We start from the raw sequence: 20,278 nt of genomic DNA, 5'->3' as shown, positions 1-20,278 counted from the left end.
TCAAGAGAGACATTGCAAAATGGGAGAGCATCTGGCAGAGGGCCAGCAAGGTGGTTAGAGGGCTGGAGAACTTGCCTATGGAGAAAAGCTGAAGGATTTGGGTCTATTGCAGCCTGGAGAAGCTCGAGCTGCTGGGGATCTAATCGCAGTGTGCCGGTTCCTACGTGGGAGTTACAGAGGAGCGGAGAGCCCTGTCTTCATAAGGATGGATGGTGACAGGAGAAGCAGCAGCAGGCACAGGCTTTTTTTGGGGGAAAATGCTGCTGGATATGAGGAAAAAAATCCCTCACCGTAAGAACAATGGACCAGTGGAAAAGAAAGGCCAGAGAAGTGGTGGACTCCCGGTCCCTGGCAATATCCCCTTGACAGGGCTCTGGAAAACCTAATCGAAGGCCCTGCTTCCCAAGAGAAAGTCAGACCAGATGATCTCCAGAGGACCCTTCCAACCTGGACTTTTCTGGGATCCAATGTCCCAGAGCAGGGGCCAACACAGGCCAAGCAAGACAGGCCTGTGGGTCAGGCTCTTGGAGGGTGACCGCAGGAGAGGCCGTCTGGGGCTGTGCTGCCCCTGAGGGCTAGGGGCCCTCTGCAAGAGCCCAGACGATACCCACTGCTGGCAGGACTGCCGTGGGGAGTCAGCGTGGCAGGAGCAGCGGGGGGAGCTGGCTGTGCACGCGGGCTCCCTCCTGCCCTTCCTGCCTGCTGCAGGAACCTGCCCTTAGAGAGCAGGGAGACTTTTCCCCGCCAGCGGAGCTGCCTTCCCTGGCTTTGTGGAGGAAACTCCCGCGGGTGGTTTGTCAGGAGCCTCCTTAAAGGCAAACCCAGCCCTCTTGGCTGCATGTCACACCTGGGCTGAACATGCAAACTCAGAGAGAGAGCAGGAGAGTGCTGGGAGGGAAGGAGAGCGGGAGCACAAGGCTTGTGTGGGCCAGCCAGGAGCCTTTTGTTCGTCCTCAGCTGCCGCCCGGAGGTGTGAGAGCTCCCTTGGGCAGCCCAGCCCAGGCGCCAGGTACTGCTGCAGAGGTGTGAGGGAGCGAGGGTGTGGGCAGCGTCCTCGGGGGATGAGGCAGAGGTTGTGCTGTGTTTGTCGGGGGCAGAAGAGCAGAATGCCAGTTTCCATGGGACTGGGGTTGTCTGGAAGTTGATGGTCCAGAGGAGCAAATTGGAGCAGGCAGTTTTGTGCTGCCTCCACCTCCATGCCCGCTCACCCCCTTCTTGTTTTGACCTGGAAGGTCTTGCTTTCCAGAGGGCTTCAGTCTCCCTGGAGGACATGTGTCTCCTTGCAGGGAGTGTGTGTGATTGCAGCAGCGCATCTCTTAGGTCCCAGCAGCCCCCCATCTGGCACCCTGTGCTCAGAGCTGCCCCCAGCTCCACGAGTGGCGGAAGCAAGTCCCGCCTGCGTGAGGGCTGGGGCTGGGCTTGGGGCTGCCCTAGAGGGGTCTGAGTGTGCGGAGATGAAGCCATGGTCCCCCAGGGAGGTCGGGCCGGTTCACGTGGTGGTTCTTACTGTGCTGTGCCTGGTCCTGGTGCAGGGGCTGAGGTTTCCCTGAGCTCTTCAAGCAGCCAGCAAGAGACGGGACCCTCCGGGCCACCCCGCTCGGGGCTCCCCCAGCCCATCTGCCCCATGCTTGGGCCCATTTCCCGGCAGTGCTCTCTGAGACAAGGCACCCCCCTCCACCCAGCCGTTGTCCCTCAGCTCTGAGGCAGCCCCCAAATGCCTCTTCTGCTGCTTCCTCACCCCATCCCAGCCCTCGTCCCTCTTCTGCAGCCCCACAGCACCTTGGCCCAGGCTCCCCAGGGCTCCTTCTGCCTCCCAGCATGCACAACCTCAGGGTCCTTCCTTGTACCCCAGGCTTGGCTGGGCTTCACCGTGGCCGGCACGGGGGGAGCAGGGATGCTGGACAGGCTGCTTTGGTGCCCACGCTCTGCCTGGGGCTCACGCCTTGTGCTCAGTTCCTCTTTCTGCTGCTGCAAATGCAAAGAGAAAGCCTCTGCTCTTCTTCCAGGCTGACCGGACACCCACTCACTGCAGCCGCCATGGCCAGCGCTGACACAGACTTGGAGGTGGAGGCACTTCCCCATATTTCTGATGGAGACGTGAATGAGATAAGGGCTGCAGTAGAGAAAGGAGACCTCACAGCAGCAGCTACAAAAGCCCAGGAGATCCTGGCTAATGAAGAAAAGATCCAGCTCCACATTGCTGTAACAGGAGAGTCAGGCTCCGGGAAATCGTCTTTCATCAATGCCGTGCGTGGCCTGCAGGACCATGAGCAGGGTGCAGCTGAGGTTGGAGTGACAGAGACAACGGTGCAGTGCAGCCCTTATCCTTGCCCCCAGGACTCCCACGTGACTTTCTGGGACCTGCCTGGCATTGGGGCACCCAATTTCAGACCAGACACCTACCTGCAGCAGGTGCAGTTCGACCGCTATGACTTCTTCATCATCATCTCCTCCAGCCGCTTCACATGCAATGCTGCGATTCTGGCAGAGGCAATTCAGGCTCGGGGGAAGCATTTCTACTTTGTGCGCTCCAAGGTGGATCAGGACGTGAGCAATGAGCAAAGACTCTACGATGAGGAGGGAGTCCTGAAGGCCAAAGGGAAGAAAGCTCCTGCGACCCGGTCACAGCGCTATGATGAGAGGACAGTCCTGGATAGGATCCGTCAGGACTGTGAAAGTAACTTGACAGAGCTGGGCATAAGCTCCCCTCAAGTCTTTCTTGTCTGCAGGGATGGTTTTGGCAGGAAGTACGATGGTCCCAGACTGTTGCGGACCTTCCTGGATGATCTGCCAAGCCAGAAGAAACTCAGCTTCCTACGGTCCCTGGCCGTCACTTCAAAGGAGGTGCTGAGAAAGAAGAAGAAGGAGCTGATGAAGTATGTCTGGCTGAAAAGCCTTGCGTCCTGTGGAGCATCTGCTGTTCCCATCCCTGGTCTCTCTACCGCTGTTGATATTGCAATCCTGGTGACATCCCTGCAAGAGTACTGCCGGACCTTTGGCCTGGCTGAGGACTCCCTCCAGAAACTTGCAGAGCAGGTGAACAAGCCTGTTGAGGAGCTGAAGGCTGTCATGAGGTCCCCCCTGCACCACGAAATATCCAAGGATCTTGTAATGAAGCTGTTGACCAAAAGCTTTAGGGGTGCTGTGCAATATGCACTCCCTGATTTAAAGTCCATCCCCACAGCTTGGGCTGTGATAGGCTGTCTGTTGTCGGCAGCAATTGCTTTCTTCAGCACGTTCTTTCGGTTGAGGAATTTCCTGTCTGATGCTGCTGCTGATGCCGAACGTATTCTGCAGCGGGCTTTAGAGGGGACGAGTCAGAATAGCCCAAAGGGGAGCTGAGCACAAAGTGTGTGAAAGGAATGTGGGGAGCTCCCAAGAGCAGCGGGGAGAGGGGCTGAGTCCGGCCATCTGCATTCTGCACGGGTGGCCAATGCTTTGCTGTCTGGAAGTGCTGCGGGGTGCTCTGGTGGTGCCGGGGAGTGGGGTGAACTGCTGAAGCGCTGTGTGTCTTGGCACCAGGACAGCTCAGGAGCAGTGTGACCAAGGGGACGCAGAGGTGGGCATAGCAGGAGACGTTCTCACCTGGAAGCTCTGTGGTTCAGGAGGAGCCGCTCGGGAGGAGCGTCTGGGCAGAGAGGCATCTCCTTTGGGAGCCACTTGAGGGCTGGGGCTCTCCAGCATAGATGCCGAGGGAGGCTGGGGACAGGCCTGTGTGTTGGGTGAAGTCCCCAGCCACGTGTCCCTGGTGCTAGCGCTGGGGTGCAGGCTCAGATTACAATCTCTGCCTCGAGGAGGCCACCAGTGATTATTCCCTGAGGCTCTGCTTCTGAAGAGCTGACGGACAGTCCGGTTAAGGAGAAGTCTTGCAGCCCGGAGAACAAAGATCCTGCACCATGTGGCAGGGATGCCTCTCTCCAGCGTGGCTGCCTGCAGGGCAGATGTCTCCACTGGGGCTGGTGTGCTGCCTTCCGCGTCGCTGAGGAGAAACCAGCTGCTCTGGGAGTCTGCGAGTCCCAGACCCAAGTCCACGTCTGCCCTTGGCCACATGCATCCTCAGTGCCCACTTTGGCCTTCTGCCTGGCTGCCCCAGCAGCTGCCATCTGCTTTCCCCAAAGGTGACACACCCAAACCCACAAAACACCCCCCCGTCCCAGCTTGGCCATGAGGTGCCAGCCCCATGGAGCCCTCAGGGGCTGCATGCTACCCTTGCCATGCACACCTCGCCCTTCTTGGCGCTGCCCCTCTCCCTTGGACGCCCCTGCCATCTCCCCCTGGGATGGTCAGTGCTCCAGGCTAGGGAGGACTCTCTCTGCTCTTCATTTGCACCATGTGTGTCGTGGGGACAACCCAGGACACAGCCTCTCCTGCCTGCTCCGGGGTGCTGCTGCGCGGCCGTCACAGCAGTAAAATAAAGTACACTTAGAACAACCACTGTGGAAGTCTCTTGCCCTAGATCTGGCCCAGCTTGCTGAGAAGCAAGTGCTGCTTTAGTTTGCAGAAGGGGGAGAAAGGCAATTTTGACCAGAGGAGCGGCTCGGATCTTTGCCTCATCCAGGCACCTGTGCTCCGGCTGTGCAAGCGTGCCCAGAGCAATGCTGCCTGTAGGTGAGATGGCTGTGCCAGAAAATCCCCCCTTCCATGTCGGCTGCTCCTCCCGCAGCAAACACACAAGCAGCTGGACCGGGGGAGAGTCTCGCTGTAGCAGGTAGGAAGACGTAGCAAGTGCTGATGTTGTGGCAGCTCTGCTCAGTCCTGATCCTGTGGTGCTCTGCACACTGGGGCCACCCGAGTGTGCTGGGCAGTCTGACTCGTTCCTGGCACCTCTCCCTTCCGTCGAAGGACAACCTCAGCCCTCTTGCTCTTCCTGTCCCATTCACGTTCTGCCCATTCACTCTTCTGCTGTGCTTTTTTTCAAAGCAGCAGCCTTCTTTCTTTCCTATATTTGGGTGTCCTTTCTTTATGGAGACAAAGGGTGGAAAACAGCCTGGAGGTGAGCCTTGAATATCGACCAGCTTTCTGGGACCCCTCTCCCACCAGGACCCTCTCCGACGGGCTTCTTTCAGGCAGGTCCCCAAAGAGGCCCAAGTTGCTTTCCTGAAGTCCGGGGTTGTAATCCTCCTGTTTGCCCTGCTCCCTCCTCTCCGGGTCCTGAACCCCACCATCTCATGGTCACTGCAGCCAAGGCCTACCCCAACCTTTACACCCCCAAGCAGCCCTGCCTTGTTTGTAAGCACAAGGTCTGGCACAGCATCTCTTCTGGAGGGCTCCTCTAGCCCCTGTGTCTGGAAGCTGCCCTTGATGCTCTCCAGGGACCTCCTGGTTTGCTTGTGCCCTGCTGTGTGGTCCCTGCAGCAGATATCAGGGTGCTTAAAGTCCCCCACGAGGATCAGGGCCTGTGAACATGAGGCTCCTACTAGCTTTGATACTTTCCAAGTTGCCATGGCAGTATCCCTGGTGCTCGCATGGAAGAGCAGCAGCGGGTAATAGTCAGAGGGGCGGACAAGCTTTGGCAGCCTCTCCACAACCTTGTGGAGCCAAGCCCCCAGCAAGCAGCAATCCCCTCTAGATGACAGGTCAGGTCAGCAGACGGCTGCCTCTGCCACTTGCAGCAGGGACTAACCCACCACAATCACTCACCACTTCCTCCACCATCAGAACCACTGAACATTCGTGTCGCAGAAAGCTACTAGCAGCCATCTACTTCAGACAGCCTTTATTCACACGCACTGGCAGCTACAGGGCAAGTGTGCCCGATACACAGGCCAGGCAGAGGCTTGCCTGCTTAGGGTGGTATAGTCACAATCTGATTGGCTAAATGTGCCATGAGGAGATAAGACAATGTTTTTTATTTTGTTTTTGGTTTTTTTTTCTCCACTAGCAACCTGTACAACTTCTGATTGGAGAAAAGCTCAGACAAGGTTCAAGACATCATTCTTTGTTCTATCTAAAGAGGGCAGTGATTAGTAAAATGAAGTTGGTCTTACTACTCTTGATTTTCTTTTGCTTCCACATTGGAATAGGACACCCAGAGAAGTGATGGACTCCCTGTCCCCGGCAATATTCAAGGCTCGCCTTGACAGGTCTCTGGATAAGCTAATCGAAGGCCCTGCTTCCCAAGAGAAAGTCAGACCAGATGATCTCCAGAGGACCCTTCCAACCTGGACTTTTCTGGGATCCAATGTCCCAGAGCAGGGGAATCCAATATCCCAAGCAAGACAGGCCTGTGGGTCAGGCTCTTGGAGGGTGACCGCAGGAGAGGCCGTCTGGGGCTGTCCTGACTGCCTGCCAGGCATCAGAAGACGTCTTCCTACCTATCACAAGATGCCACAATGCCAAGGAGATACTTGGAGGAGTGGCTGAGCTTGATTGCTATATAACCAGCCATTGTGTTTTCAATAAAGGAGCTTTTGCACTCCCCTACCTGAGGTCCGTGTTGTCGTATGCCACATTTGGGGATTCTGGGTATGTGCTGCTTCCCTGCGGTGGTTTCAGAGGAGCTGCTGGAAGCAGCGAGGGCCCCATTCTCTAGCAGTGCTCACGCTGCTGAGTGCCAAAAGCTTACTGTTTGTGTGGGAGCAGGACTTCCCGTCTCAGGGTGTCCTCCCTTGTCTGCCCTATCCATACAGTCAAAGCATAGCTGATGTGGAGGGTGTCCAGAGTCAGCATTTCCCTTCTGGGGCAAAGTACGCTATTGTGGCACGTGTAGAGAACCGGTACTAAATGCGGTTTTGTCTCGGCATTGCTGCTGCTGTGGCAGAGCCGCCACTGCCAAGGCGCATCGGGCAATGCCGCGCCGGCACCCCCGGGAGCTGTCCGCGAGGTGAACAACCTCGTGCACCTGCATGGGGGAAAAAGGGGGCAAAAAGGGCAGAAGGCAGCTTCTAGAGGAACAGCACGTCTGGCACGAACCGCACGTACTCATTTGCCATCTGCGCATGAGCAGGAGACCCCCAGATGCCCCCAGCCCCTTTCTGGAAGGTTCCGGGAGGGCGGACTGCGCATGACAGCTAATCTGCTTGGGAAGTGAGAAAGCACCTCCCAGAGGGGGGCAAGAACCTATAAAAACTGCAGACTGGGTGAATGGGCGGGGCTTGTTTGCGACGACTGAAGATCTTGAGTGGAGTCAGCGGCACATCATCGGACTCGGAGTGGCAGTAGCTAGTTTCTTTTCTCCTTTTCCAGCTTTCTCTGACTTTTCCCCTCACCCTTGTTGCCCTCTCCCCTTCGCCTTTCCCCACCTTTTCTCCCCACTCCACTGAAAATAAAGTTAAAAGGTTGTACAATATTTGACCGGTTTTAGGGTCTTAATCTCGTCCTTGGGATCGTAACGAAACCTTCCCGATATTGGATCGGGACAGCACGTTTCCATCCAGAGTGGGCAGTAAGCCCAAGCTTCATTGCCTTTGCTCATGGAAGGGGGACATCCCAATGTGCTACAAAAGGTTCCCCTTGCTCTGAGTGGCTCTGTCGGGCCCCTGCTCTGCCCACTGCACCAGGCAAGGCTGCGGCCCCCGTCTCTGCGGACCCTGCTCTGCCTCACCTGTGTTGCAGGCCTGCCCAGCACTGATGCCAGGTAGCACATGCCACACGCATGCCTGGTTTACCCACCAACTCCACGGGGCTTCCTGGTGCTGCGGGAAGCGTGGCCCCGGGACGTGGGCTAGAGGACTCAAAGCTCCCTCCGCTCTCTCTTCCATGGCCCTGGCGAGGAGGCCTGCAGCTGTCTTGAAAAGAAGGGAGCTACTTCCACCACTGCCTGTGCTGCTCTGTGGCCCAGGAGCATGCGTAATGTCAGACTCCCATCCCCCTTGATCATTCTTCCATGAGACCACTGCCTTCCCAGACAGCCCTGATCCATCAATAAAGGCATTTAAAGCCTGAGGGAGAGGTACACGAGAAAGATGAGTCTTGAGCTGTAAAGGCAGGGTTTGCAGCGAATGAAGCAGCTTGTGCCAGGGAATGGAGAAGCTAAGCTCCCCTCCAAAACCCGCAAGAGCAGCTTGGAGAGAGAGAGACTCTGCTGGAAGCAAAAGTTGAAGTCCTGCTTGGCCAGTGGGATAGAGATACTAGCCGGACCTTGTGCCAAAAGGCTTTGCAAATGATGGCACCCTTTCTGGATAAGCAGCGCCATCATCTCTAGCCCAGTGGTCACAGTCTTCGAGAAAGCATGTGCTAGAAACACCCACTCCAAGATTCTTAAGGGATCATTGTCACCCGAAACCCATTGGCTTAAGAGAGCATAAGGTTGAAAGACATTATAAATCAGAATCGGGTGAACAGGAAACATTGGAGAGATGCAAAGCGAAGTGTGGACTCCTGATTGTTGATCGCCGGAACCGTAAATGCAAATCGTGGCGCATCTGCTGGATGTAACAGTATAGTGAAAAAACAATCCTTAAGACCAATAACAGCAAGAGGCCATGATTCAGGTAACATTGCTGGTGACGGGAACCCAGGTTGCAGTGTCCCCATAGGTTCTATCAGTGCATTTACTGCACGTAGGTCATACAATAATTGCCATTTACCACTTTTCTTTGGAATAACAAATACAGGAGTATTCCACGGACTAGTGGAGGGGACTATATGCCCTGCGCGAAGCTGCTCCTGCACCAGTCCATGTAACTTTTGCAGCCTTTCAGCTTTTAAGGGCCACTGATTCACCCACACTGGCTCATCAGTCTTCCAGGTGAGTTTTACATAAGGCTGCACTTCAGTGACCCTTAGGATAAATTTGTTCCTATGACGACTCCCCATTGACTTAACAGATCGCGGCCCCAAAGGGTACAAGGGGCTTGCACAACATAGAGGGTCATATAGCCCCGCTGTCCTTCGGGGCCCAACACCAATAACGGCTGGGCACTTTGCTTGGCAAATTGCATTCCACCAACGCCTACGATAGCCGTGGCTGGATTCCTTAGAGGCCAGTCCCGGGGCCAGTCTGACTGCATGATGACTGACACAGCCGCTCCGGTATCCACCAGACCAGAGAAAGGTCGTCCATTGATGTAACATGTCATAAGCGGCTGGTTCTGGGTAATTGGATGTGCCCACATAATTTGAGGTACATTGGTGCTCCCGAATCCCCCGAAGCGTTCTCCCCGACCTTTCGGTCCACTCACCTTAAACAACACCAGCTGGGCAATCTTCTCCCCTTTTTTAATATAACACAGGGGAGAGGGTGTCCACACCATAATCTGTAACTCCCCCATAAAATCAGAGTCTATTACTCCTGGAAGAACAAAAAGTCCCATACGGGTAACAGATGAGCGACCAAGCAAAAGAGCGCTGTGGCCGCCACCTAGCAGGCCCCATACTCCCGTGGGGAGAAGCTGCACTTTGGTGTCCGTAATCAGAACTGGCTGGGAGACGGCCAGGTCCACGCCGGCACTTCCCCCATCAGCTCTTCTATGCTGATATTAGCCATATTATTTACATTGCTCATAGTCTGGACTGTGGCTCGGTCAAGATACTCAGTGAGCCATACAGTATATTGCATAGCCGAGAGCGTCATTCGGCACAGAGTCTTCCAGTCACGCGGAGTCATGGTATAGCCCTTGGCGACAGCTTGAAAGCAGTTCATAGTGTAAGCTGACTGGAGGCCATAATCCTTAACCAACTTCCTGACTTCTTTTATCGCCTCATCAGGCAGCTGCTCCCTTGTAGTGGGGTGCCCTGCCTGATATCGCACAGGGAAGGCGTGGAGAATGTCCAAGTCTGCTCTTCGCAGTGCCTCCTCGCAGCAAAACTCTAGCACGCCACAGCATTGTGGTAGCGCTGGCGTCGGGCCAACAGATCTTCCCCAGGAAGCCGAGGCGGCGGAGGGGGGCTGTGGGCGGTCCGCATTCGTGGGCAGCCCCGTCTCTTGAGGGGAAGGCGGTCCCGGGGGGGGCAGCCCCGGGAGGGGTGTGGTCCGGGCGGGTGGTCCCAGAGGGTCCGTGGGCTGGACACAGCAATGCATATTAGGGGGTGGATAAAAGTCCGCCTCCTGTTCCAGATCATTCGACCCTGGATTAAATGAGTCGTCACACTCGGAATCCGGTCTGGGTATTATCGGGAACCTTACAGTGCTCTCACCGGCTGTTGCAAAAGGTCAGCCGCATGTACTGCTTGCAAGCGGAGAAAGGCAGAAAAGACCTGTTGCCAAGTCACTAAAAGTTTCTTCGCCTTATCATTACTCCGTTGCCCCAATTCGTCCCCGGTATGTTTCCACACCGTAATGTTTAACGTTCCCTCCTGCGGAAACCAGGAGAGCTGGGAGATATTCCCCCCATGACTCTTTAAGACTTTCTGTAACACTTCCATATAACTTCTCTGATCTCTTGTAAGAGATTGCCCCATGGCTCCCAGCTGCTCACCTGCTGTTCTGTGGTGGTGATGGGAGTGCTCAATTGTCAACTGTCCTGAAGTTCAGCTGGGCTATGCCACCGGATTTATTGCTTCTCTTTTTCATGCTTCATTCTTCAATGCTGCTGTTCTGAACTTCCTTGACTCTGTTTCTCATGCTTCTATTTTTCATGCTTCTGTTTTTGAAATCCCAATTCGGGCACCATTTGTGGCATACGATGACACGGACCTCAGGTAGGGGAGTGCAAAAGCTCCTTTATTGAAAACACAATGGCTGGTTATATAGCAATCAAGCTCAGCCACTCCTCCAAGTATCTCCTTGGCATTGTGGCATCTTGTGATAGGTAGGAAGACGTCCTCTGATGCCTGGCAGGCGGGCAGGACAGTCCAGCAGGACAGGCCCACCGCAGCTGCTGGCACATAGGCAGGAAGGCACACCGTGACTGCTGGCACGTAGGCAAGAAGGCACATGATCACTGGCAACTCACGTGCACACATTCTGGCCACAAATCATAGTTACCACATCATTACTTTCTGCCATAGAGATTCTCTGCTGTCTTACACAGCATCACTCTATCTTGGTCCCCAACACCCAAAGGCACAACCTTGCAGTCCTTCATCATGATGCATCTAAGCAATCGCTAGCAGGGCATTACACAGTGCCCCGGCCGGCTGCCTTGAGGTCTGTGCCCGTGCTCACGTAGCCACAGAATTTGGTACGAATTTGGCTAAAGAAGGTGTCATGCTGGTGGTGCTCTGGGGAGGGACTGGCTCTTTGGAGTGCTTTCTCCAGGTAGTCCCTTACTAGACCAAATCCAAATCCACGCAATCTTTGCCAAGAACGTCCTGAACGAGGCCTTAGCACTCATGTCTTCCTGCCCCTCACTCTAAACAACTGCCGGATAATGTCCCGGCAACATCAGCACTTGCTACGTTTTCCTACCTGCTACAGCGAGACTCTCCCCCGGTCCAGCTGCTTGTGTGTTTGCTGCGGCAGGAGCAGCCGACATGGAAGGGGGGATTTTCTGGCACAGCCATCTCACCTACAGGCGGCATTGCTCTGGGCACGCTTGCACAGCCGGAGCACAGGTGCCTGGATGAGGCAAAGATCCGAGCCGCTCCTCTGGTCAGAATTGCCTTTCTCCCCCTTCTGCAAACTAAAGCAGCACTTGCTTCTCAGCAAGCTGGGTCAGATCTAGGGCAAGAGACTTCCACAGTGGTTGTTCTAAGTGTACTTTATTTTACTGCTGTGACGGCCGCGCAGCAGCACCCCGGAGCAGGCAGGAGAGGCTGTGTCCTGGATTGTCCCCACGACACACATGGTGCAAATGAAGAGCAGAGAGAGTCCTCCCTAGCCTGGAGCACTGACCATCCCAGGGGGAGATGGCAGGGGCGTCCAAGGGAGAGGGGCAGCGCCAAGAAGGGCGAGGTGTGCATGGCAAGGGTAGCATGCAGCCCCTGAGGGCTCCATGGGGCTGGCACCTCATGGCCAAGCTGGGACGGGGGCGGGGGGTGTTTTGTGGGTTTGGGTGTGTCACCTTTGGGGAAAGCAGGTGGCAGCTGCTGGGGCAGCCAGGCAGAAGGCCAAAGTGGGCACTGAGGATGCATGTGGCCAAGGGCAGACGTGGACTTGGGTCTGGGACTCGCAGACTCCCAGAGCAGCTGGTTTCTCCTCAGCGACGCGGAAGGCAGCACACCAGCCCCAGTGGAGACATCTGCCCTGCAGGCAGCCACGCTGGAGAGAGGCATCCCTGCCACATGGTGCAGGATCTTTGTTCTCCGGGCTGCAAGACTTCTCCTTAACCGGACTGTCCGTCAGCTCTTCAGAAGCAGAGCCTCAGGGAATAATCACTGGTGGCCTCCTCGAGGCAGAGATTGTAATCTGAGCCTGCACCCCAGCGCTAGCACCAGGGACACGTGGCTGGGGACTTCACCCAACACACAGGCCTGTCCCCAGCCTCCCTTGGCATCTATGCTGGAGAGCCCCAGCCCTCAAGTGGCTCCCAAAGGAGATGCCTCTCTGCCCAGACGCTCCTCCCGAGCGGCTCCTCCTGAACCACAGAGCTTCCAGGGGAGAACGTCTCCTGCTATGCCCACCTCAGCGTCCCCTTGGTCACACTGCTCCTGAGCTGTCCTGGTGCCAAGACACACAGAGCTTCAGCAGTTCACCCCACTCCCCGGCACCACCAGAGCACCCCGCAGCACTTCCAGACAGCAAGGCATTGGCCACCCGTGCAGAATGCAGATGGCCGGACTCAGCCCCTCTCCCCTCTGCTCTTGGGAGCTCCCCACATTCCTTTCACACACTTTGTGCTCAGCTCCCCTTTGGGCTATTCTGACTCGTCCCCTCTAAAGCCCGCTGCAGAATACGTTCGGCATCAGCAGCAGCATCAGACAGGAAATTCCTCAACAGAAAGAACGTGCTAGGGAAAGCAATTGCTGCCGACAACAGACAGCCTATCACAGCCCCCACTATGGGGATGGATTTTAACACAAGCAGTGGATATTGCACAGCACCCCCAAAGCTTTTGGTCAACAGCTTCATTACAAGATCCTTGGATATTTCGTGGTGCAGGGGGGACCTAATGACAGCCTTCAGCTCCTCAACAGGCTTGTCCACCTGCTCTGCAAGTTTCTGGAGGGAGTCCTCAGCCAGGCCAAAGGTCCGGCAGTACTCTTGCAGGGATGTCACCAGGATTGCAGTATCAACAGCGGTAGGGAGAGCCCTGGAGGGAACAGCAGGTGTTAAACATGACGCAAGGCTCTTCAGCCAGACATACTTCATCAGCTCCTCCTTCTTCTTTCTCAGCACCTCCTTTGAAGTGTTGGCCAGGGACCGTAGGAAGCTGAGTTTCTTCTGGCTTGGCAGATCATCCAGGAAGGTCCGCAACAGTCTGGGACCATCGTACTTCCTGCCAAAACCATCCCTGCAGACAAGAAAGACTTGAGGGGAGTTAATGCCCAGCTCTGTCAAGTTACTTTCACAGTCCTGACGGATCCTATCCAGAACTGTCCTCTCATCATAGCACTGTGACCGGGTCGCAGTAGCTTTCTTCCCTTTGGCCTTCAGGACTCCCTCCTCATCGTAGAGTCTTTGCTCATTGCTCACGTCCTGATCCACCTTGGAGCGCACAAAGTAGAAATGCTTCCCCCGAGCCTGAATTGCCTCTGCCAGAATCGCAGCATTGCATGTGAAGCGGCTGGAGGAGATGATGATGAAGAAGTCATAGCGGTCGAACTGCACCTGCTGCAGGTAGGTGTCTGGTCTGAAATTGGGTGCCCCAATGCCAGGCAGGTCCCAGAAAGTCACGTGGGAGTCCTGGGGGCAAGGATAAGGGCTGCACTGCACCGTTGTCTCTGTCACTCCAACCTCAGCTGCACCCTCCTCATGGTCCTGCAGGCCACGCACGGCATTGATGAAAGACGATTTCCCGGAGCCTGACTCTCCTGTTACAGCAATGTGGAGCTGGATCTTTTCTTCATTAGCCAGGATCTCCTGGGCTTTTGTAGCTGCTGCTGTGAGGTCTCCTTTCTCTACTGCAGCCCTTATCTCATTCATGTCTCCTTTAGAAATATGGGGAAGTGCCTCCGCCTCCAAGTCTGCGTCAGCGCTGGCCATGGCGGCTGCAGTGAGTGGGTGCCCGGTCAGCCTGGAAGAAGAGCAGAGGCTTTCTCTTTCCATTTGCAGCAGCAGAAAGAGGAACTGAGCACAAGGCGTGAGCCCCAGGCAGAGCGTGGGCACCAAAGCAGCCTGTCCAGCATCCCTGCTCCCCCCGTGCCGGCCACGGTGAAGCCCAGCCAAGCCTGGGGTACAAGGAAGGACCCTGAGGCTGTGCATGCTGGGAGGCAGAAGGAGCCCTGGGGAGCCTGGGCCAAGGTGCTGTGGGGCTGCAGAAGAGGGACGAGAGCTGGGATGGGGTGAGGAAGCAGCAGGAGAGGTATTTGGGGGCTGCCTCAGAGCTGAGGGACAACGGCTGGGTGGAGGGGGGTGCCTTGTCTCAGAGAGCACTGCCGGGAAATGGGCCCAAGCATGGGGCAGATGGGCTGGGGGAGCCCACAGTGGGGTGGCCCGGAGGGTCCCGTCTCTTGCTGGCTGCTTGAAGAGCTCAGGGAAACCTCAGCCCCTGCACCAGGACCAGGCACAGCACAGTAAGAACCACCATGTGAACCGGCCCGACCTCCCTCGGGGACCATGGCTTCATCTCCGCACACTCAGACCCCTCTAGGGCAGCCCCAAGCCCAGCCCCAGGCCTCGCGCAGGCGGGACTTGCTTCCACCACTCGTGGAGCTGGGGGCAGCTCTGAGCACAGGGTGCCAGATGGGGGGCTGCTGGGACCTAAGAGATGCGCTGCTGCAATCACACACACTCCCTGCAAGGAGACACATGTCCTCCAGGGAGACTGAAGCCCTCTGGAAAGCAAGACCTTCCAGGTCATAACAAGAAGGGGGTGAGCGGGCATGGAGGTGGGGGCAGCACAAAACTGCCTGCTCCAGTTTGCTCCTCTGGACCATCAACTTCCAGACAACCCCAGTCCCATGGAAACTGGCATTCTGCTCTTCTTCCCCCGACAAACACAGCACAACCTCTGCCTCATCCCCCGAGGACGCTGCCCACACCCTCGCTCCCTCACACCTCTGCAGCAGTACCTGGCGCCTGGGCTAGGCTGCCCAAGGGAGCTCTCACACCTCCGGGCGGCAGCTGAGGACGAACAAAAGGCTCCTGGCTGGCCCACACAAGCCTTGTGCTCCCGCTCTCCTTCCCTCCCTGCACTCTCCTGCTCTCTCTGAGTTTGCATGTTCAGCCCAGGTGTGACATGCAGCCCAGAGGGCTGGGTTTGCCTTTAAGGAGGCTCCTGACAAACCACCCGCGGGAGTTTCCTCCACAAAGCCAGGGAAGGCAGCTCCGCTGGCGGGGAAAAGTCTCCCTGCTCACTAAGGGCAGGTTCCTGCAGCAGGCAGGAAGGGCAGGAGGGAGCCCACGTGCACAGCCAGCTCCCCCCGCTGCTCCTGCCACGCTGACTCCCCACGGCAGTCCTGCCAGCAGTGGGTATCGTCTGGGCTCTTGCAGAGGGCCCCTAGCCCTCAGGGGCAGCACAGCCCCAGACGGCCTCTCCTGCGGTCACCCTCCAAGAGCCTGACCCACAGGCCTGTCTTGCTTGGCCTGTGTTGGCCCCTGCTCTGGGACATTGGATCCCAGAAAAGTCCAGGTTGGAAGGGTCCTCTGGAGATCATCTGGTCTGACTTTCTCTTGGGAAGCAGGGCCTTCAATTAGGTTTTCCAGAGCCCTGTCAAGGCGAGCCTTGAATATTGCCAGGGACCGGGAGTCCACCACTTCTCTGGCCTTTCTTTTCCACTGGTCCATTGTTCTTACGGTGAGGGATTTTTTTCCTCATATCCAGCAGCATTTTCCCCCAAAAAAAGCCTGTGCCTGCTGCTGCTTCTCCTGTCACCATCCATCCTTATGAAGACAGGGCTCTCCGCTCCTCTGTAACTCCCACGTAGGAACCGGCACACTGCGATTAGATCCCCAGCAGCTCGAGCTTCTCCAGGCTGCAACAGACCCAAATCCTTCAGCCTTTCTCCATAGGCAAGTTCTCCAGCCCTCTAACCACCTTGCTGGCCCTCTGCCAGACGCTCTCCCATTTGCAATGTCTCTCTTGAACAGGAGGGACCGAGACTGGACACAGTTGTCCAGGTGTGGCCAAACAAGCACCCAACAGCGTGCAATAATCTCATCACTTCATCCGCTGGCTGTACGTGGTCGCTGGTGCCGCCCAGGACGCAGCGTGCCTTCATCCTCCCTCCGGGGAGGGGAGCTCTCCGCCCTGGCACCTGGAGCAGCCCTGGGCTCCCCACACACCTCCCCCTGGGGCCAGGCGCAGACGCTCCCACCCTGCCCCATGCACCCTCTTCTCACAAAGGCATCTCCAGCACGGCGCAGTGAGGCCACGGGTGCAGGTCACCCCTGCGGCCAGGCTGCCCCCTCTGCCCCTGCTCTCCACCGGTGCCAGCAGAGCCTCCTCCTTGCCAGGGTCCCGTGGGGGAAGGGAGCAGACCTCTGGGGTCGGGCTCTCATCCTGCCTCTCTGCTGGGCGTGAGCTAGGAGAAAAACGACTGGGTCTGCAGGGATGAGGTTTGTAATCCCCGGCGGGAAAGCTGTCTGCACCACGCAGGCCCTGTGCGTGCCAGCTGACTTAGCACAGGCCTTGCAGTTTCTGAACCTCCTTCTCTAGGAGGGGAGAGGAGGCCCCAAGGGTCTCTTGGGGAGGAGACCCGGCCTGGTCACCACTGCAGGACGCAGACGACGGACAAGGAGCCCGTGAAGTCGGTGTTGCGCGGAGCAGACTGGGGTGCGGCGGCCGGGAGCAGGGCTAAGGTTTTGCTTCACCAGAAAGCAACTGCCTCGCACCACCGAGGCGGGAAAGGGAGCGTGAGGCAGGGCTCCTGGCCTGCCAGGGCCAATGTGGATGCCTGGCTGTGCTATAAAGCAGCGTTTGGGGCTGCAGACGGTGATGGAGAAGAAGCCGGGGGCACCCGTCCTCAGCCACGGACCCCCTCCCACAGCTTGCCTGGGCTCTTCTCCATCGCCTTCCCGGCACCAAGGGCGAGCTGGTCCTCAGGCGACCTGGGGCAGCCAGAACCGCTGCCCCTCAGCTAAAGGCTGCGCGGAGGAGACGCTGGGAGCGGGAGGAGGAGGCACAGCCCAGGCAGAGTCAGACACACAGCCACCACACCCTGAAAGGCAACAAAACCTCACCCAAGGGCAGGAAAGCAAAGTCCTTCCGGCCCCAGACCAGGCACTCCGGTTTACATTTCTTCCCTCTTGCAGGTTTTCTGCTTTCACTTTCTCTGGCAGGCAGGGCTTGGGCAATACAAGGGCGATGGGCTCAGAGGCCTGAGAGCGCGAGCACGCGAGCCAGCTCCTCTCTGCCTATGCGGGAGTAAGGGAAGGAGTCAGCAGAAGGTCCCCCAGCCAGCGCATTTCTTTGGGAGAGTGTGTCTGGTGGGGAAGGGAAGAGCCCCTCTTTGCTCTCCCTCCGCTCACGTCCCCCGCGGCTTTGCTGGGAGCCCCGGCCGTCTGTGCAGCCTGGAACGGCTGTTGCAACAGCTTCCAAAGGGGAAAGGCCTGAACTGTGGGGGACATCTGCCCATGTCCTCAGCGGGGGAACACGCGAGCCCTGTGCAGACAGGCTTTCTAACCCTTCCGTCAAGGCAATACTCCGAGAGGGGAAAATCCCAAGCACGGGAGCTGACATCCCAAGCACGGGAGCTGACTCTCCAGCTCACACAGGTCCAGAGGAGGTTTGAGCAGAGGGAAAGCATGCGGGAAATCCCCAGACACATCATACTCAAGCAAGTTTTTCCACCAGCTCTCGGGTGCTTTAGGCAAAGTCCTACGTATGTGAATGCTTCTGGATCGTTAGTCAAGCCAAGGGTAAAACCGAGAGCAACTTCCCCCTTCACCGGGGCAGAAGCGCTGCACTGGGAGCCCTGCTGAGCTGCAGAGCCCATCGTGCTGAGCAGAATCCGGCCAGGCTGGCCTTTGCCCTTCAGCTGTGGGGAAGGCAAAGGGCTGCAGTGAGCAAAGGACACCAGCTTTTGGGCAAACCCTTGCAGGCATCCTGGGAGAAATGAAAGGCAAGGCTGCAAGCTGAGGGCAGAGGTGGGGCTCTGAGTTGCCCTAACCCAGAAACCCCGCTCTCCTGGCAGATGAGGAATTTCTCGTCTTCCCCTCCAGAGCACCGGCTCTCTCATCGCATCACGATGTGCACGGAGCAGCCTAAAGCCCGGGCAGTCTGGGGCACGGGAACACCCAAATGCCAAGGCACAGATGCAGCACCCTTTTCCTGTGCTCCTGGGCCACAGAGCAGCACAGGCAGTGGTGGAAGTAGCTCCCTTCTTTTCAAGACAGCTGCAGGCCTCCTCGCCAGGGCCATGGAAGAGAGAGCGGAGGGAGCTTTGAGTCCTCTAGCCCACGTCCCGGGGCCACGCTTCCCGCAGCACCAGGAAGCCCCGTGGAGTTGGTGGGTAAACCAGGCATGCGTGTGGCATGTGCTACCTGGCATCAGTGCTGGGCAGGCCTGCAACACAGGTGAGGCAGAGCAGGGTCCGCAGAGACGGGGGCCGCAGCCTTGCCTGGTGCAGTGGGCAGAGCAGGGGCCCGACAGAGCCACTCAGAGCAAGGGGAACCTTTTGTAGCACACTGGGATGTCCCCCTCCCATGAGCAAAGGCAATGAAGCTTGGGCTTACTGCCCACTCTGGATGGAAACGTGCTGTCCCGATCCAATATCGGGAAGGTTTCGTTACGATCCCAAGGGCGAGATTAAGACCCTAAAACCGGTCAAATATTGTACAACCTTTTAACTTTATTTTCAGTGGAGTGGGGAGAAAAGGTGGGGAAAGGCGAAGGGGAGAGGGCAACAAGGGTGAGGGGAAAAGTCAGAGAAAGCTGGAAAAGGAGAAAAGAAACTAGCTACTGCCACTCCGAGTCCGATGATGTGCCGCTGACTCCACTCAAGATCTTCAGTCGTCGCAAACAAGCCCCGCCCATTCACCCAGTCTGCAGTTTTTATAGGTTCTTGCCCCCCTCTGGGAGGTGCTTTCTCACTTCCCAAGCAGATTAGCTGTCATGCGCAGTCCACCCTCCCGGAACCTTCCAGAAAGGGGCTGGGGGCATCTGGGGGTCTCCTGCTCATGCGCAGATGGCAAATGAGTACGTGCGGTTCGTGCCAGACGTGCTGTTCCTCTAGAAGCCGCCTTCTGCCCTTTTTGCCCCCTTTTTCCCCCATGCAGGTGCACGAGGTTGTTCACCTCGCGGACAGCTCCCGGGGGCGCCGGCGCGGCATTGCCCGATGCGCCTTGGCAGTGGCGGCTCTGCCACAGCAGCAGCAATGTCGAGACAAAACCGCATTTAGTACCGGTTCTCTACACGTGCCACAATAGCGTACTTTGCCCCAGAAGGGAAATGCTGACTCTGGACACCCTCCACATCAGCTATGCTTTGACTGTATGGATAGGGCAGACAAGGGAGGACACCCTGAGACGGGAAGTCCTGCTCCCACACAAACAGTAAGCTTTTGGCACTCAGCAGCGTGAGCACTGCTAGAGAATGGGGCCCTCGCTGCTTCCAGCAGCTCCTCTGAAACCACCGCAGGGAAGCAGCACATACCCAGAATCCCCAAATGTGGCATACGACAACACGGACCTCAGGTAGGGGAGTGCAAAAGCTCCTTTATTGAAAACACAATGGCTGGTTATATAGCAATCAAGCTCAGCCACTCCTCCAAGTATCTCCTTGGCATTGTGGCATCTTGTGATAGGTAGGAAGACGTCCTCTGATGCCTGGCAGGCGGGCAGGACAGTCCAGCAGGACAGGCCCACCGCAGCTGCTGGCACATAGGCAGGAAGGCACATGATCACTGGCAACTCACGTGCACACATTCTGGCCACAAATCATAGTTACCACATCATTACTTTCTGCCTTAGAGATTCTCTGCTGTCTTACACAGCATCATTCTATCTTCGTCCCCAACATATCCCCCCTTTTTAGTTATTAAACTTAAAGCTTGTCAGGTAGGGGAGACAGATAACAAGGGTTAGAAATCCTACCAAGATTACCAATTCACACGTCAGTGCCCTCTTATCTTATGCCCCCAAACCTCACGTCCAGTCGTATCCCTTAAAAAGGTTTCCACTCTGATTCTATCTACAACTTATCAGTGAGGTCGTGTTGTATCCACAACTTATCAGTGCAATTATATTCTATCTACAACTTATCAGTGCAATCGTGTAAGTGCAATAAACTTCTGCGAATTAATAGTGATCCTGCACAAGGCAGGCAAAGACGACAAACATCACGGCTTTTCTCTCCAACATGGGCAGTAGCGACAACGTAATGGGAAAAGGTATCTACAGAGACGTGAACATATT

General features: G+C 56.7%; 2 protein-coding genes and 1 long non-coding RNA gene across 3 annotated transcripts; 2 read left to right on the top strand and 1 right to left on the bottom strand.

Moving 5' to 3' along the window:
• Positions 1-275: 275 nt before the first annotated feature.
• On the top strand, positions 276-4,435 carry LOC135328065 (interferon-inducible GTPase 5-like). The gene is made up of 2 exons (XM_064510223.1): positions 276-1,009; positions 2,007-4,435. The coding sequence occupies exon 2, from the start codon at positions 2,038-2,040 to the stop codon at positions 3,340-3,342; it is 1,305 nt and encodes a 434-aa protein (XP_064366293.1). The 5' UTR covers positions 276-1,009; positions 2,007-2,037; the 3' UTR covers positions 3,343-4,435.
• Positions 4,436-5,057: 622 nt separating this feature from the next.
• Positions 5,058-6,421, top strand: LOC135328066 (uncharacterized). The gene is made up of 2 exons (XR_010388792.1): positions 5,058-5,921; positions 6,024-6,421. It is a non-coding gene; the product is annotated as an uncharacterized LOC135328066 (long non-coding RNA).
• Positions 6,422-10,584: 4,163 nt separating this feature from the next.
• On the bottom strand, positions 10,585-15,622 carry LOC135328064 (interferon-inducible GTPase 5-like). The gene is made up of 2 exons (XM_064510222.1): positions 14,995-15,622; positions 10,585-13,997 (listed from the first exon to the last, which is right to left on the bottom strand). Exons 1-2 carry the CDS (start codon positions 15,141-15,143, stop codon positions 12,662-12,664), a joined length of 1,485 nt encoding a protein of 494 aa, XP_064366292.1. The 5' UTR covers positions 15,144-15,622; the 3' UTR covers positions 10,585-12,661.
• Positions 15,623-20,278: the final 4,656 nt, after the last annotated feature.

The sequence above is a fragment of the Dromaius novaehollandiae genome, chromosome 4, assembly GCF_036370855.1.
Source record: "Dromaius novaehollandiae isolate bDroNov1 chromosome 4, bDroNov1.hap1, whole genome shotgun sequence".
Classification (NCBI taxonomy): domain Eukaryota; kingdom Metazoa; phylum Chordata; class Aves; order Casuariiformes; family Dromaiidae; genus Dromaius; species Dromaius novaehollandiae.
The sequence above is the reverse complement of the archived record's forward strand: the minus strand, read 5'-3'. Positions and strand labels throughout refer to the sequence as shown.

Excerpts from the sequence above, each read along its gene's own strand:
- LOC135328064 (XM_064510222.1), bottom strand. The coding sequence starts at position 15,143 with ATGCAAACTCAGAGAGAGCAGGAGAGTGCAGGGAGGGAAGGAGAGCGG. Across the intron at positions 13,998-14,994 it reads CAGCCTAGCCCAGGCGCCAG|GCTGACCGGGCACCCACTCA; the intron begins GTACTGCTGCAG and ends CTCTTCTTCCAG.
- LOC135328065 (XM_064510223.1), top strand. The coding sequence starts at position 2,038 with ATGGCCAGCGCTGACACAGACTTGGAGGTGGAGGCACTTCCCCATATT.